The sequence below is a fragment of the Staurois parvus genome, unplaced genomic scaffold, assembly GCF_062004578.1.
Source record: "Staurois parvus isolate SC_StPar_1 unplaced genomic scaffold, SC_StPar_1.0 ptg000792l, whole genome shotgun sequence".
Taxonomy (NCBI): Eukaryota; Metazoa; Chordata; class Amphibia; order Anura; family Ranidae; genus Staurois; species Staurois parvus.
The window spans coordinates 75,001-87,523 of NW_028318588.1; the positions used below are offsets into that span (position 1 = coordinate 75,001).

At 44.9% G+C, this 12,523-nt stretch overlaps 1 protein-coding gene and 1 pseudogene across 1 annotated transcript in view; one reads left to right on the forward strand and one right to left on the reverse strand.

The window, feature by feature from the left end:
• The window catches only part of LOC149444288 (large ribosomal subunit protein uL16-like), a 4,959-nt pseudogene extending 1,048 nt beyond the window's left edge, over positions 1–3,911 (forward strand).
• The window catches only part of RNF207 (ring finger protein 207), a 124,158-nt gene that overhangs the window by 67,646 nt on the left and 43,989 nt on the right, over positions 1–12,523 (reverse strand). Inside the window, exon 3 of the mRNA XM_089654708.1 lies at positions 9,059–9,251. Within this exon, the coding sequence (XP_089510834.1) occupies positions 9,059–9,249 (191 nt within the window). The 5' untranslated portion in view covers positions 9,250–9,251. The remainder of the gene's footprint in view (positions 1–9,058; positions 9,252–12,523) is intronic.

A 12,523-nucleotide genomic window follows, 5' to 3' on the forward strand; every position in this document is an offset into this window, starting at 1 on the left:
AGGCCACACATCCTCCAATGATCCAATTGCAAAGGACCTAATTTGCATACCTTTCCTCACCCCTCAAGAAGTGTGGGATTATTCAAAAATATGCAAATCTGTCTGACACATTTCCCACCCAGAAAACCCCTACTTTTTCCCAGATGCCCACTCGGTTTGTTGGATTAGACACACACTGATCCAATAGATCACCCCTCCCAGCTTCCATGAATAATGATGATTTTGAACCATACTACTAAAACTTAGGGAAAGAATTGTATCTAATTAGCATATTTGCTCTCTCTCCTTCTGCTGATGGGGGGACCTGATATAATTGAGAGACTCTGATGTCATGTTATTAAGGCTACGTTCACACTAGCCTTGTGTGCAGGCGGCAGAGAGGCGTTTGGGAAGCGTTTTTACAGCTTCCCAAACGCCTCTGCCAATTCTGCACATTACAGCACATGGTGCTGTTCTAACGGGAGCGTTTGCGTCGCGTCGCGGCAAAACGGACGCCTCTGGACGAGTCAGGAGGCTTTGAAGCCTCCTATTCTCGTCTATGGTGCCGCTCCGCAAACGCCCGGCCGGCGTTTGCGGTGCGGTTGCGGGGCGTTTGTGGAGCGGTAACACCACTCAAACTGCATTATAGGCGTTTGTGGGGCGTTATTAACGCTCGGCAAACGCCTAGCAACCGCCGCTAAACCGCGCATGCGTCGTTTGCGGAGCGTTTACCGAGCGTTAATAACGCTCCGCAAACGCCGGACCAACGCTTGCCAAACGCTATAGGGGCGATTGGCAAGCGTTGGCAAAACAGCCTAGTGTGAACGAGCCCTAAGTGTTCTTGCAGGAACACTTATTGTTATCTCACAAATATATTCTTATCATTATAGCTAAATTTACCACGCTAACTCCTCCCACAGTTTTTACAATACAAAGACAGTAATATACGGAAACGTGCGGATTGTTCCCGATTGGATTGCTATTACTTTGTGGAACATTTCGCCGAATGGTTCACGAAATATCGTGTTTTTTTGTGGTGAAATTTTCCCATAGGAATGAATGGAGCAACTTCAGTGGGAGCTGACAAAGCTAGAGTGTGGAAGGAAAAATCAGGACATGATTTGTAAACTGCCATCACTCTGTCATTTTCAAGCCCATCTACACAAATCTTATATCAAAACGTTCAGCTATCGCTGCGGCCACTAAAAATGTTCACGGCTAAGCCATAGTCCTGAGAGTTTTCACAATATCACTGTCAGGGCTCCCAGGTGTGACCAGAGGTGTGTGGCTGACGCAGGGAAACGCAGACCTCAGATATGTTATAAACAATATAATTTATTAACACTAACAATACAAACATAAACGCAGTGCAATACTAAAACATAATACAGTGCAACCAAACCAAACCAACCACCCACAGATAACAGTACATACAATGCAAGCGTCGTCAGGCAGGCCGGGTCAATATCAATAGGGCAGGTAGGTACAGGGGGAGCAAGCGGAGATTGGTCGGGGTCACAGGCCAGGTTCAGCAGGTAGCAAGCAGCGTAGTACAGAGGGTCAGGCAGAGGGATGGTCAGGGTCACAAGCCAGGGATCAGAACAGGTAGCAAGCAGCGTGGTACAGAGGGTCAGGCAGAGGGATGGTCAGGAGCGAGCCGGGATCAGAGCAGGAGAAGTCAGCAGCGGTTCAGAAACAGGATGCAGGACAGAAACAGGATACAGGGCCCAGGACAAACACAACACCAAGGCAGAGTCTGTGGGTCTGGCCATCCCTTAAATACCCCAGCATAATCAGTTCCAGGTGTTAGCTGGCTGCAAAGTTGAGTCTCTGATTGCTGGGAGCATCCGCTGGCCAGCCCTGGTACTGCAGATCAAAAGGCAGGTGAGTCCCACCATTGCTGGCCAGTCCATTCCTGACAATCACCATTTGTTTGCAACTCACGCCGACCATTGACATTCATTGAATCTCCACTACCAGACACCTGAAATTTTAAGGGACATTTTTAAACTGCGCCTGTGCCTTCATTTTTAATATTTTAGAGACATACTATGCATCAAAATGTAGGTCTGGGTCTTGTGATTCTCACAATATAAAGCTCTTCGCTGTAGGATTTATAGTTTTTAAAACTACGACCATTTGAAGATGCCAGTGAAGTGAGCAATTTGGAGCAGTTTGTTTTTAACCTCTCTTCTCTGCCCTATTTGAAATCTAATTTTGAATTGGTGACAGTTTGGCCGGCTTCTGGTTAAAGGTTTGGAAATAAGTTTTCTACAGTAAAGAGTATTTGAGGTGATAATGCTGCGAATGTTTTTATAAATGTATATTTTAATGTAACTGGGAAGCACTTTGGGCAACAACATCGCAATTAAATGTGCTATAGAAATAATTAAAAGTTGAAATGCATTTCTCACTCTGTCAAGCTTGCCATGGGCAAGCATTGCTGTAGCATTTATACTTTTAAAACTACAACCGTTTGAAGATGGCAACCGCCAGTGAAGTGAGCAAGTTGGAGCAGTTTGTTTATAAAAGCTCCTCTCAGCTTGCTGTGAGTGAGTGAGTTGCCATAGCAACCGAAGGTGAGTCAGCAGCCAGCAGAGTGACCAAAGCTACACTGTGAGCTGAAAAATAAAAGTTGAAATGCATTTCTCACTCTATCAGGCTTGCCATGGGCACTTTTTACATTTCATCAATCACTTGGTTAGGGTTGGATGCAAGAACACTTCACACAATTTCCCCAGAAATTGTACCCTTTCTAGTTTAATAAGCTATACATCATCCTAGTCTCAGGTTCACAACTTTAGGGCAAATTCGGGTTCCCTAAGTAAAAATAGTATGGTCCAAACTATTTTAATTTAGGGAGAGCATTGTAGCTAATTAGCATATTTGCTACTTACCCTAAATTCTTTTTTTTCTTTTTTTTGATATGGTTCAGCTGGGAGGATTCTCCGGCGCCTATGGAAGAGACTTCGGATGAGTGAATAACCCGAGATTTACGAGGAGGTTGTGGAAGAGCATGGTGGATTCTTCGCTAGCTACCTGTATAGCACTGTACTGCACACCAATGGTTCTGATGTTTCTTTTATTATTGAAAAGATACATTTCTTTGCTAGACTTGGGTTAAATACTGATACCTTGGAATAAATATCGATTAGAAATTGATTTCCCAGATCCCAAAATCAGTATTTTCAACTTGGGTCGTAAGAAGGCCAAGGTGGATGAATTCCCACTATGTGGTCACATGGTCTTTGATGAGTATGAGCCGCTGTCATCTGAAGAGCTTGAAGCAGCCCGTATCTGCGCCAAAAAGTACATGGTGAAGAGTTGCGGCAATGATGGTTTTCGTATCAGCGTGCGTCTTCACCAGTTCCACGTCATCCGCATCAACAAAATGTTATTCTATGTCGGGGCTGATAGGCTCCAGTCTGGAATGTGTGGTGCTTTTAGGAAACTTCAGGCCATAGTGGCCAGAGTTCACATTGGACAAGACATTATGTCCATCTGCTCCAAGACCCAAAACAAGGAGCATGCGATTGAAGCTCTGCGCAGAGCCAAGTTCAAGTTCCCTGGCAACCAGAAGATTCAGAATTCCAAGAAGTGGGGATTCACAAAGTTCAATGCTGACCATTTTGAGACAATGGTGGCTGAGAAATGTCTTGTTCCTGATGGCTGCAGTGACCAGTACATCTCTGTCTGGATAAGTGGAAGGCACTGCATGCGGAATGGGCTCCCCACTTTTATCTGGCCTACATGCTTTCAGATCTTGTATCGATAAAGTTTCCAAGTACAAAAAAGAAAAAAAAATACTGATAGCTGGCTTTAGTCCACAGTCTATTATTGTATGTAGATCTTTACAATGGTTGTTACTGAGATTGTACGTCCAACTATGGACCCGTTATATGTATAGCTCTGATATGAGCCATGTATGTAATCTGTAAGGTGGGTATAAGTGAGCGCTAAAGGTAAGACAGCTGCTGGACACAAAAGGTACTAAATAAAACCTCCAAAATTCACATAAAGATAAGAGTGCAGCGCTTATAAAGATAAATAAAACACATAAAATTACATATCAAAGCGCAAAGGTGTATAACTGCAAAAACGCAGGTAAATAAAAGTTCTGATACTGTAACTAATAGAGTGACTCGATGTGGTATAGGTGCTCAGTTCACAATCTCCTCAATAGGTGGAGTGGAGTGGGGGATCGGTTGGATCCCTGTTGGTATATGGTGATGACCAGAAAACGATATATGGCAATATCCAAAATTGGTATAAGATTGTGCACTCACCAGATGCACAATCAATATGCGCATGTAAGAGATAACCCCTCTTAAGGTATGACTCCAGGACTCATCTGAAGCAAGGTCTGGTCTAATTCTGCGTTGTGGACCCTCAGCTGTCATGCATGGCTCTGTCTCCTATTGCTCTTGACTCTGTAGGCAATTGGAAGCTCACCCAAGAGCCCCAGAGAGAAAAGGAGGCCAGAATAGCGTGATACCGTTTAAACATGCATGTATTTATTCCATCCAGCAAAAAGGGTATAAAAACAATACTTGTCTGGTCAGTATTATGTTTTTATACCCTGCGCTGCACTCTTATCTTTACATGTATGTAATCTGAAACTTTGTTGTCTGGCAATTAAAGTTTTTTTTTTTTTTTTTAAAAAATATGATTAAATCCTGTAAAACTCTTTCAATAAAAAGCATTTGATTTTAAAAGAATATATAACTTGATTATTATTTCCCTTGATGTACGCTTTTATTATTTTGCCTAGACATCCCCTCCCGCTTAGATTGTAAGCTCCCAGGAGCAGAGCCCTCCTAACCCTCTTGTATTGAACTGTATTGTCTCCCTTTATAATCTCCAGCGCTGAGCCAACTGTTGGCGCTATAGAAAACCTGTATAATAATAATAGATGTGCTTTAAAAATGTGGACATTATCAGCAGCTCCCAGCAGTACATCTGTGAGATAGAAGCGTTGAGGGGTCCCTGTTATCAGTTCCTGTCCTGGCAGCCTTTGTCCCACATTCTGGCTGAGCTATAAGTAGAAGCACTTGTCCTGCAGCTGTCTGGAGCTAAATCCTCTGCGTTCGGTGGATTGTGTTTGCTACGTGCAGGAAGAGCGATCCCACAATGAGTGTATTTTCCCTACATCCTGTGATCTTACTATCACCCCAAACTATACCATCAATTTAATAAGCAAAATGTCCAATGACCCCCCCCACCTATATAATGTAACAATAGGGGAAGGTGCACAGGGAGGGCTTGGGGGGGTTACTAAAAGTGGAGCACTTAGAATATGGTGCAGCTCTGCATGGCAGCCAATCAGCTTCTAACTCGGCAATAAAACCTGGAAGCGGATTGGTTTCTGTGCAAAGTTGCATCAGATTATGCACCCTGCAGTTTTAGTAACTATCCCCCAAGAATTCATCCAATAAGAAACTGAAAACTATTTACAGTGACCTATCAGATATTGGCTCTCATTTCATGTGAATGAATGAAGATTCCGCTGATGTGCCCCCCCCCCCTTACTTTTATTCAGCCCCATTCTATACAATGCATACATTTAGTGGTCAAAAAAATAGAAACTCCATTGGTGGTCATGCCAAGGCAATTTAAATATGTAGCAATACATTAATGCGGAACTCCACCTAAAAGGGGAAATTCTGCTGGTCTGCCTCCTCTCCCCCTCCACTGCCACATTTGGCAATTTTTGGAGGAGAGCGGGTACCTGGTTTTGACAGGTACCCGTACCCACTTCCAGGTCAATTCGCCACAGTGATCTCAGCCGGACGTTTGCCCCCCATACACACACTTCAAAGGTCCCAGAAGACTGCAGACCATTCACAAAGTGCAAGACGCTTCGTGCATGCACAGTAGGGAACCGACAATTTCCCCTACCGAAGATGCCGGAGCCAGCACCCGACAGTCGATTGAAAACACGGCACAGGATGAGACCCGTGACATCTCTGGACCCCTAGACAGATAAGTGCCCTTATATTAAAAGTCAGCAGCCACATTATTTGTAGCTCCTGACTTTTAATTCAAATATAAAAATGCCTTGATGGGTGGGCGACAATCTGCAGTGGTGGGCACATTATGACAGACTTACCTATGAAAATGATCCCTCCAGTGGCGCCCTGTCACCACTGACAGGGAATCCAGTCTTCTTCTTCCGGGTTCGCTGGCTGCAGCCGCTTGCTTGGTCGAGCCGCGCTGACGTCCCTGTTTATAGCACAGGGCAGTGAAGTCACCGGCAGCTACACAGGTATATACCGGTATCTCCTAAATGCTGCATAGTTACATAGTTAGTCTGGCTGAAAAAAGACAAAAGTCCATCCAGTTCAACCATAGAAAAAAAAAAAATAAATAAAAGTTATAATCCTCCACCCACAGTTAATCCAGAGGAAGGCAAAAAAACCCAGCAAAGCACGATCCAATTTGCTCCTGCAGGGGAAAGATTCCTTCCTGATCCCCCGAGAGGCAATCGGATATTCCCTGGATCACCTTTCCCTATAAATGTTATATCCAGTTATATTCTGTGTATCCAAGAAAGAATCCAGGACTTTCCGACAGCAATCCACTGAGCTGGCCACACCCAACTCTGGAGGGAGTCTATTCCACATTCTCACCGCTCTTACTGTGAAGAAACCTTTCCGTGTTTGGAGATGGCATTTATTTTCCTCCAGATGTAAAGAGCGCCCCCTTGTCCTCTGTGATGACCTCAGGGGGAATAACTACACCGAGTTCACTATATGAACCACTGATGTATTATACATGGAGATCATATCCCCCCCCTTATGTATTATACATGGAGATCATATCCCCCCCTTATGTATTATACATGGAGATCATATCCCCCCCTTATGTATTATACATGGAGATCATATCCCCCCCTTATGTATTATACATGGAGATCATATCCCCCCTTATGTATTATACATGGAGATCATATCCCCCTTATGTATTATACATGGAGATCATATCCCCCCCTTATGTATTATACATGGAGATCATATCCCCCCCTTATGTATTATACATGGAGATCATATCCCCCCTTATGTATTATACATGGAGATCATATCCCCCCTTATGTATTATACATGGAGATCATATCCCCCCTTATGTATTATACATGGAGATCGTATCCCCCCTTATGTATTATACATGGAGATCATATCCCCCCTTATGTATTATACATTGTAATCATATCCCCCTTATGTATTATACATGGAGATCATATCCCCCCCTTATGTATTATACATGGAGATCATATCCCCCCTTATGTATTATACATGGAGATCATATCCCCCTTATGTATTATACATGGAGATCATATCCCCCCCTTATGTATTATACATGGAGATCATATCCCCCCCTTATGTATTATACATGGAGATCATATCCCCCCTTATGTATTATACATGGAGATCAGATCCCCCCTTATGTATTATACATGGAGATCGTATCCCCCTTATGTATTATACATGGAGATCATATCCCCCTTATGTATTATACATGGAGATCGTATCCCCCCTTATGTATTATACATGGAGATCGTATCCCCCCTTATGTATTATACATGGAGATCGTATCCCCCCTTATGTATTATACATGGAGATCATATCCCCCCTTATGTATTATACATGGAGATCATATCCCCCCCTTATGTATTATACATGGAGATCATATCCCCCTTATGTATTATACATGGAGATCATATCCCCCCTTATGTATTATACATGGTGATCATATCCCCCCTTATGTATTATACATGGAGATCATATTCCCCCTTATATATTATACATGGAGATCATATCCCCCTTATGTATTATACATGGAGATCATATCCCCCCCTTATGTATTATACATGGAGATCATATCCCCCCCTTATGTATTATACATGGATATCATATCCCCCCTTATGTATTATACATGGAGATCATATCCCCCCTTATGTATTATACATGGATATCATATCCCCCCTTAATCTCCTCTTCTCAGTAGAGAATACATTCAGTTCCTCTAATCTCTCCTCATAGCTGATCTTCTCCATGCCTCGTATCAGTTTAGTTGCCCTTCTCTGAACTTTCTCCAGTTCCCCAATGTTCTTTTTGTGAATTGGAGCCCAAAACTGAACTGCATATTCCAGATGAGGTGTTACTGATTTGTACCGGGGGAGGGGGGGTGATATCTCTCTCCCTGGAGTCTATATCGCTTATAATACAAGAGAGGATTTTGCTCGCTTTAGAACCCGCAGCTTAGCATTGCTGCCATTATTAAGCTTGTGATCTACTAGAACCCCCAGATCCTTCACCATTGACCCCCCCAAGATCCTTCTCCACCACTGACCCCCCCAGATCCTTCTCAACCATTGACCCCCCCAGTTGTACCCCCCTAGTATGTATGATGCATATTCTTAAACCCCAAGTGCAGAACCTTACATTTATCACCATTAGCCCTCATTGGCCCCATAGTCCCCCAATTACACAGAGCATTGAGGTCGGCTTGTAAGTTGGAGACATCCTGTAAGGACGTTATTCCCCGGCACAGCTTGGTGTCATCTGCAAAGACTGAAATGGGATTTATAGTCTCAGACCCGATATCGTTTATAAATATATTAAAAAGTAAGGGTCCCAACACTGACCCTTGGGGTATCCCACTAATAACACAACCTTGGGGTCCCCCACAAATAACACTGATCCTTGGGGTACACCACTGACACCCCTAGACCATTCAGATTATGAATCATTAACCACTACTCTCTGAATACGATCGTTTAGCCAGTTTTCTATCCATTTACATACAGATTTTTTCAGCCTGTAGAGGAAATTGTGGATTCTTGCCCAGGACCCTATCCCGGTAACATATCAGAAGCCTGTAGCAGTCAGAAATCATCTGCCTACTTCTTCAGAGTCAACAAACAAAGCATAAAGGCCGGAGTGCCCATATGACAGCCAGGCAACTAGCATTTTATAAAGCAGGCGTCAGAAATCACAGTCTTCAAGTTTCCTTCAACTGTCCAGTAGTCAGGTAGAGAATTCCCTACATCTAGGTCTGCACTGTAAACAAAGCCACCTACCCACAGAGAGGACAGGTAAGTCGGTTGTCCGTGGTCCGGCCCCGCAGACAGCTGGCGCAGAAGCTGTGATAACAGTCCAGCAGACACGGGTGCTCATACTGCTCATGGCACAGGTAACACGTCAGGGGGTGGCAGCTGGCCTTGTCCAGGTCCTGCAGAGTTTCCAGGGGTGAGAATATCCCTCCAGACATCTCTGAGAAGACAATACAGAAGAATGGAGATCATCTATAGATATGTGACAACGTTTTCACACAACACCATTCTGACTCCCTCAAGCACTTTGGGGCCCGAGGACAGAGCCTTGAGGGACCCTAACAGATTGGGAGAGTGAGGGGGAGGTGGTAGCATTATAGGTAATGCTGAAGGAGCGTTGTGATAGGTAGGACGAGAGCCAGGAGAGAGGGGAGTCTCTGAGGCTGAGGGAGTGTAGTTTTTTGAGGAGGAGGGGGTGGTGGACTGTGTCGAACGCCGCGGAGAGGACGAGGAGTAGGAGCACTGAGTAGCGGCTATTAGCTTTGACCAAGGACCATTTTTGTAGGAAGGGATCTTCCACCTGGTGGGGGAATACCTTCATTTTCCTCCATGCTTTCTCTGGTCTTGGGATTTCCCTGAGGATCTGATAGTGAGGACTTTTTTTTTCTTTTCTACCTTTTTATAGGCCTAGGAACAATTTTGTAGGAAGGGATCTTCCGCCTGGTGGGGGACTCCCTCCCCTTTTTTTCTATACTTTCTCTGGCCTCAGGATCTCCCCACGGATCTGCCTTCTATTCTCGCTATGGCTCTATTTTCTTTTTCTCCTCTTCCCTGCTTTTCCTACTATAGTAGGTAGTAGTAGTAGTCTTTTCTATTTTATTTTGCTTTTTTTTCTTTCCTCTCTTCTCAATGGGGGGTATCCAACACTATGATTACAGCGGTTGGACTGGGGCCTAGTGCCTGCCGTCCTGATATGTGTCCGTTTACAACCACAGACATCTGATCCGCCAAAAAGGGACGGATGAGGATCCAATTCTTCTTCAGTCTGTCGGATCGGGTCAGATGGAAATGGACAGGCGGTTCATTTTCATCCGACTGCCCATTGAGGAGAGCGAACTGCTCTGTGTCTGCTCTGCAGCAGCGGAGCGGATACGGACCTGCCATCCGCTTGCTCAGCAGGGATCAGTGGAGAGATCCCCCGCTGAGCAAGCGGATCCGCTAAATGGGGTGAAAGGTCCCTCAAAGCATAGCAGCCAGTTAAGGGTGATGCAGTGCAAGCAGCAGACAGGAGGAGAAAGCAGAGTGACAGGGAGACAAACTAATTACTGTGCTGCTTCTTCTTTCACTGTACAGTTTTGGGGAGGGGATGTGTGAGGCTAGACTCACATCTCTGCAGCCTGGGAATGTGTGCAAAACTGTGTGCATTCCTTACCCGCAGAGAAATGTGCCGCACTTTAGCAGATACACAGGGCTGTCATTCATTCTTAATTGCACCCCCACACATCGGGACCTGTGGCCTGTTTTTATGCACCCAAAACCGCATGGTGCCGCAGCACCAAGGGGTTCAGTATAGTGCGATGTTTAAAAAAAAGGGACTGGGACTTCTTTCCTTGCATATGTTCACAGGTAGGGCATCCCTTTGAAATGAATGGGCTGCTCTACCCATGACATGCACATGCAAATGCACATACACAACGTGAACCAGACCTAAGTGAAAGTGAAATTACAGCAGAGAATGATCAGGTCCTTTCTACTAGGCAGTCCTGTGTTGTGGGGCAGAGCTGTGTAAATCTCAGAACTGGATGGACAGAAATGCAATTACTTTTGCAGGTAAAGCAATTCCCTTACACAGTGAAGGAAATGCGTATTTGCTCCCCTGCTGATGTTGAATGTTTGCCCCTCACACAGAAATGATCGGTCTAACAATGGAATGTTCGGTGTAACACTGAGAGACAGAATAGCAACAAAAACATTCAGCAGAAATGCGTCTAACAAATGATGACGGATCTGCATGTTCATGAGGGAAAGAAGGATTTGATTCCCTATCATTCAGCAGGATTTCTGGCTCCCAGGTGTCTTTCATACAGGTAACAGGCTGAGATTAGAAGCAGTCTCTTAAAGGGAGTGCTGCTAATCTCATTGTGTTACCTGTATAAAAGACACCTGTCCACAGGAGCAATCAAACCATCAGATTCCAAACTCTCCACCACGGCAAAGACCAAAGAGCTGTCCAAGGATGTCAGGGACAAGATGGTAGACCTACACAAGGCTGGACTGGGCTACCAAACTATGGCCAATCAGCTTGGTGAGAAGGTGACAACAGTTGGTGCAATCATTCACAAATGGAAGAAACACAAAACAAGTGTCAGTCTCCCTAGGTCTGGTGCACCATGCAAGATCTCACCTCGTGGAGTGTCAATGATCATGAGAACAGTGAGGAATCATCCCAGAACTACACGTGAGGATCTTGTCAATGATCTCCAGGCAGCTGGGACCACAGTCACCAAGAAAACAATTGGTAACACACTACGCCGACAAGGACTGAAATCCTGCAGTGCCCGCACGGTCCCTCTGCTCAAGAAAGCACATGTCCAGGCCCGTCTGAAGTCTGCCACTGAACATCTGAATGATGCCGAGGAGGACTGGTGGGAAGTGTTGTGGTCAGAGGAGACCAAAATCCAGCTCTTTGGCATCAACTCAACTCGCCGTGTTTGGAGGAGGAGGAATGCTGCCTATGACCCCAAGAACACCATCCCAACTGTAAAACATGGTGGTGGCAACATTCTGCTTTGGGGGTGTTTTTCTGCTAAGGGGACAGGACAACTGCACCGCATCAAAGGGACGATGGACGGGGCAATGTACCCTCAAATCTTAGGTGAGAACCTTCTTCCCTCAGCCAGGGCATTGAAAATGGGTCGTGGATGGGTGTTCCAGCATGACAATGACCCAAAACACACGGCCAAGGCAACAAAGGAGCGGCTCAAGGAGAAGCACATTAAGGTCCTGGAGTGGCCTAGCCAGTCTCCAGACCTTAATCCGATTGAAAATCTGTGGAGGGAGCTGAAAGTTCGAGATGTCAAACGTAACCCACCAAACCTTAATGACTTGGAGAGGATCTGCCAAGAGGAGTGGGCCAAAATCCCTCCTGAGATGTGTGCAAACCTGGGGGCCAACTCCAGGAAACGTCTGACCTCTGTGATTGCCAACAAGGGATTGGCCACCAAGTACTAAGTCATGTTTTGTGAAGGGGATCAAATACTTATTTCCCGCATGAACATGCAATGTTGAGATTGAGAAATGAGATTAGCAGCACTCCCTTTAAGAGACTGCTTCCAATCTCAGCTTGGTACCTGTATGAAAGACACCTGGTAGCCAGAAATCCTGCTGAATAATAGGGGATCAAATACTTATTTCCCCCATGAACATGCAGATCAGTCATCATTTGTTAGACGCATTTCTGCTGAATGTTTTGTTCCTATTCTGTCTCTCAGT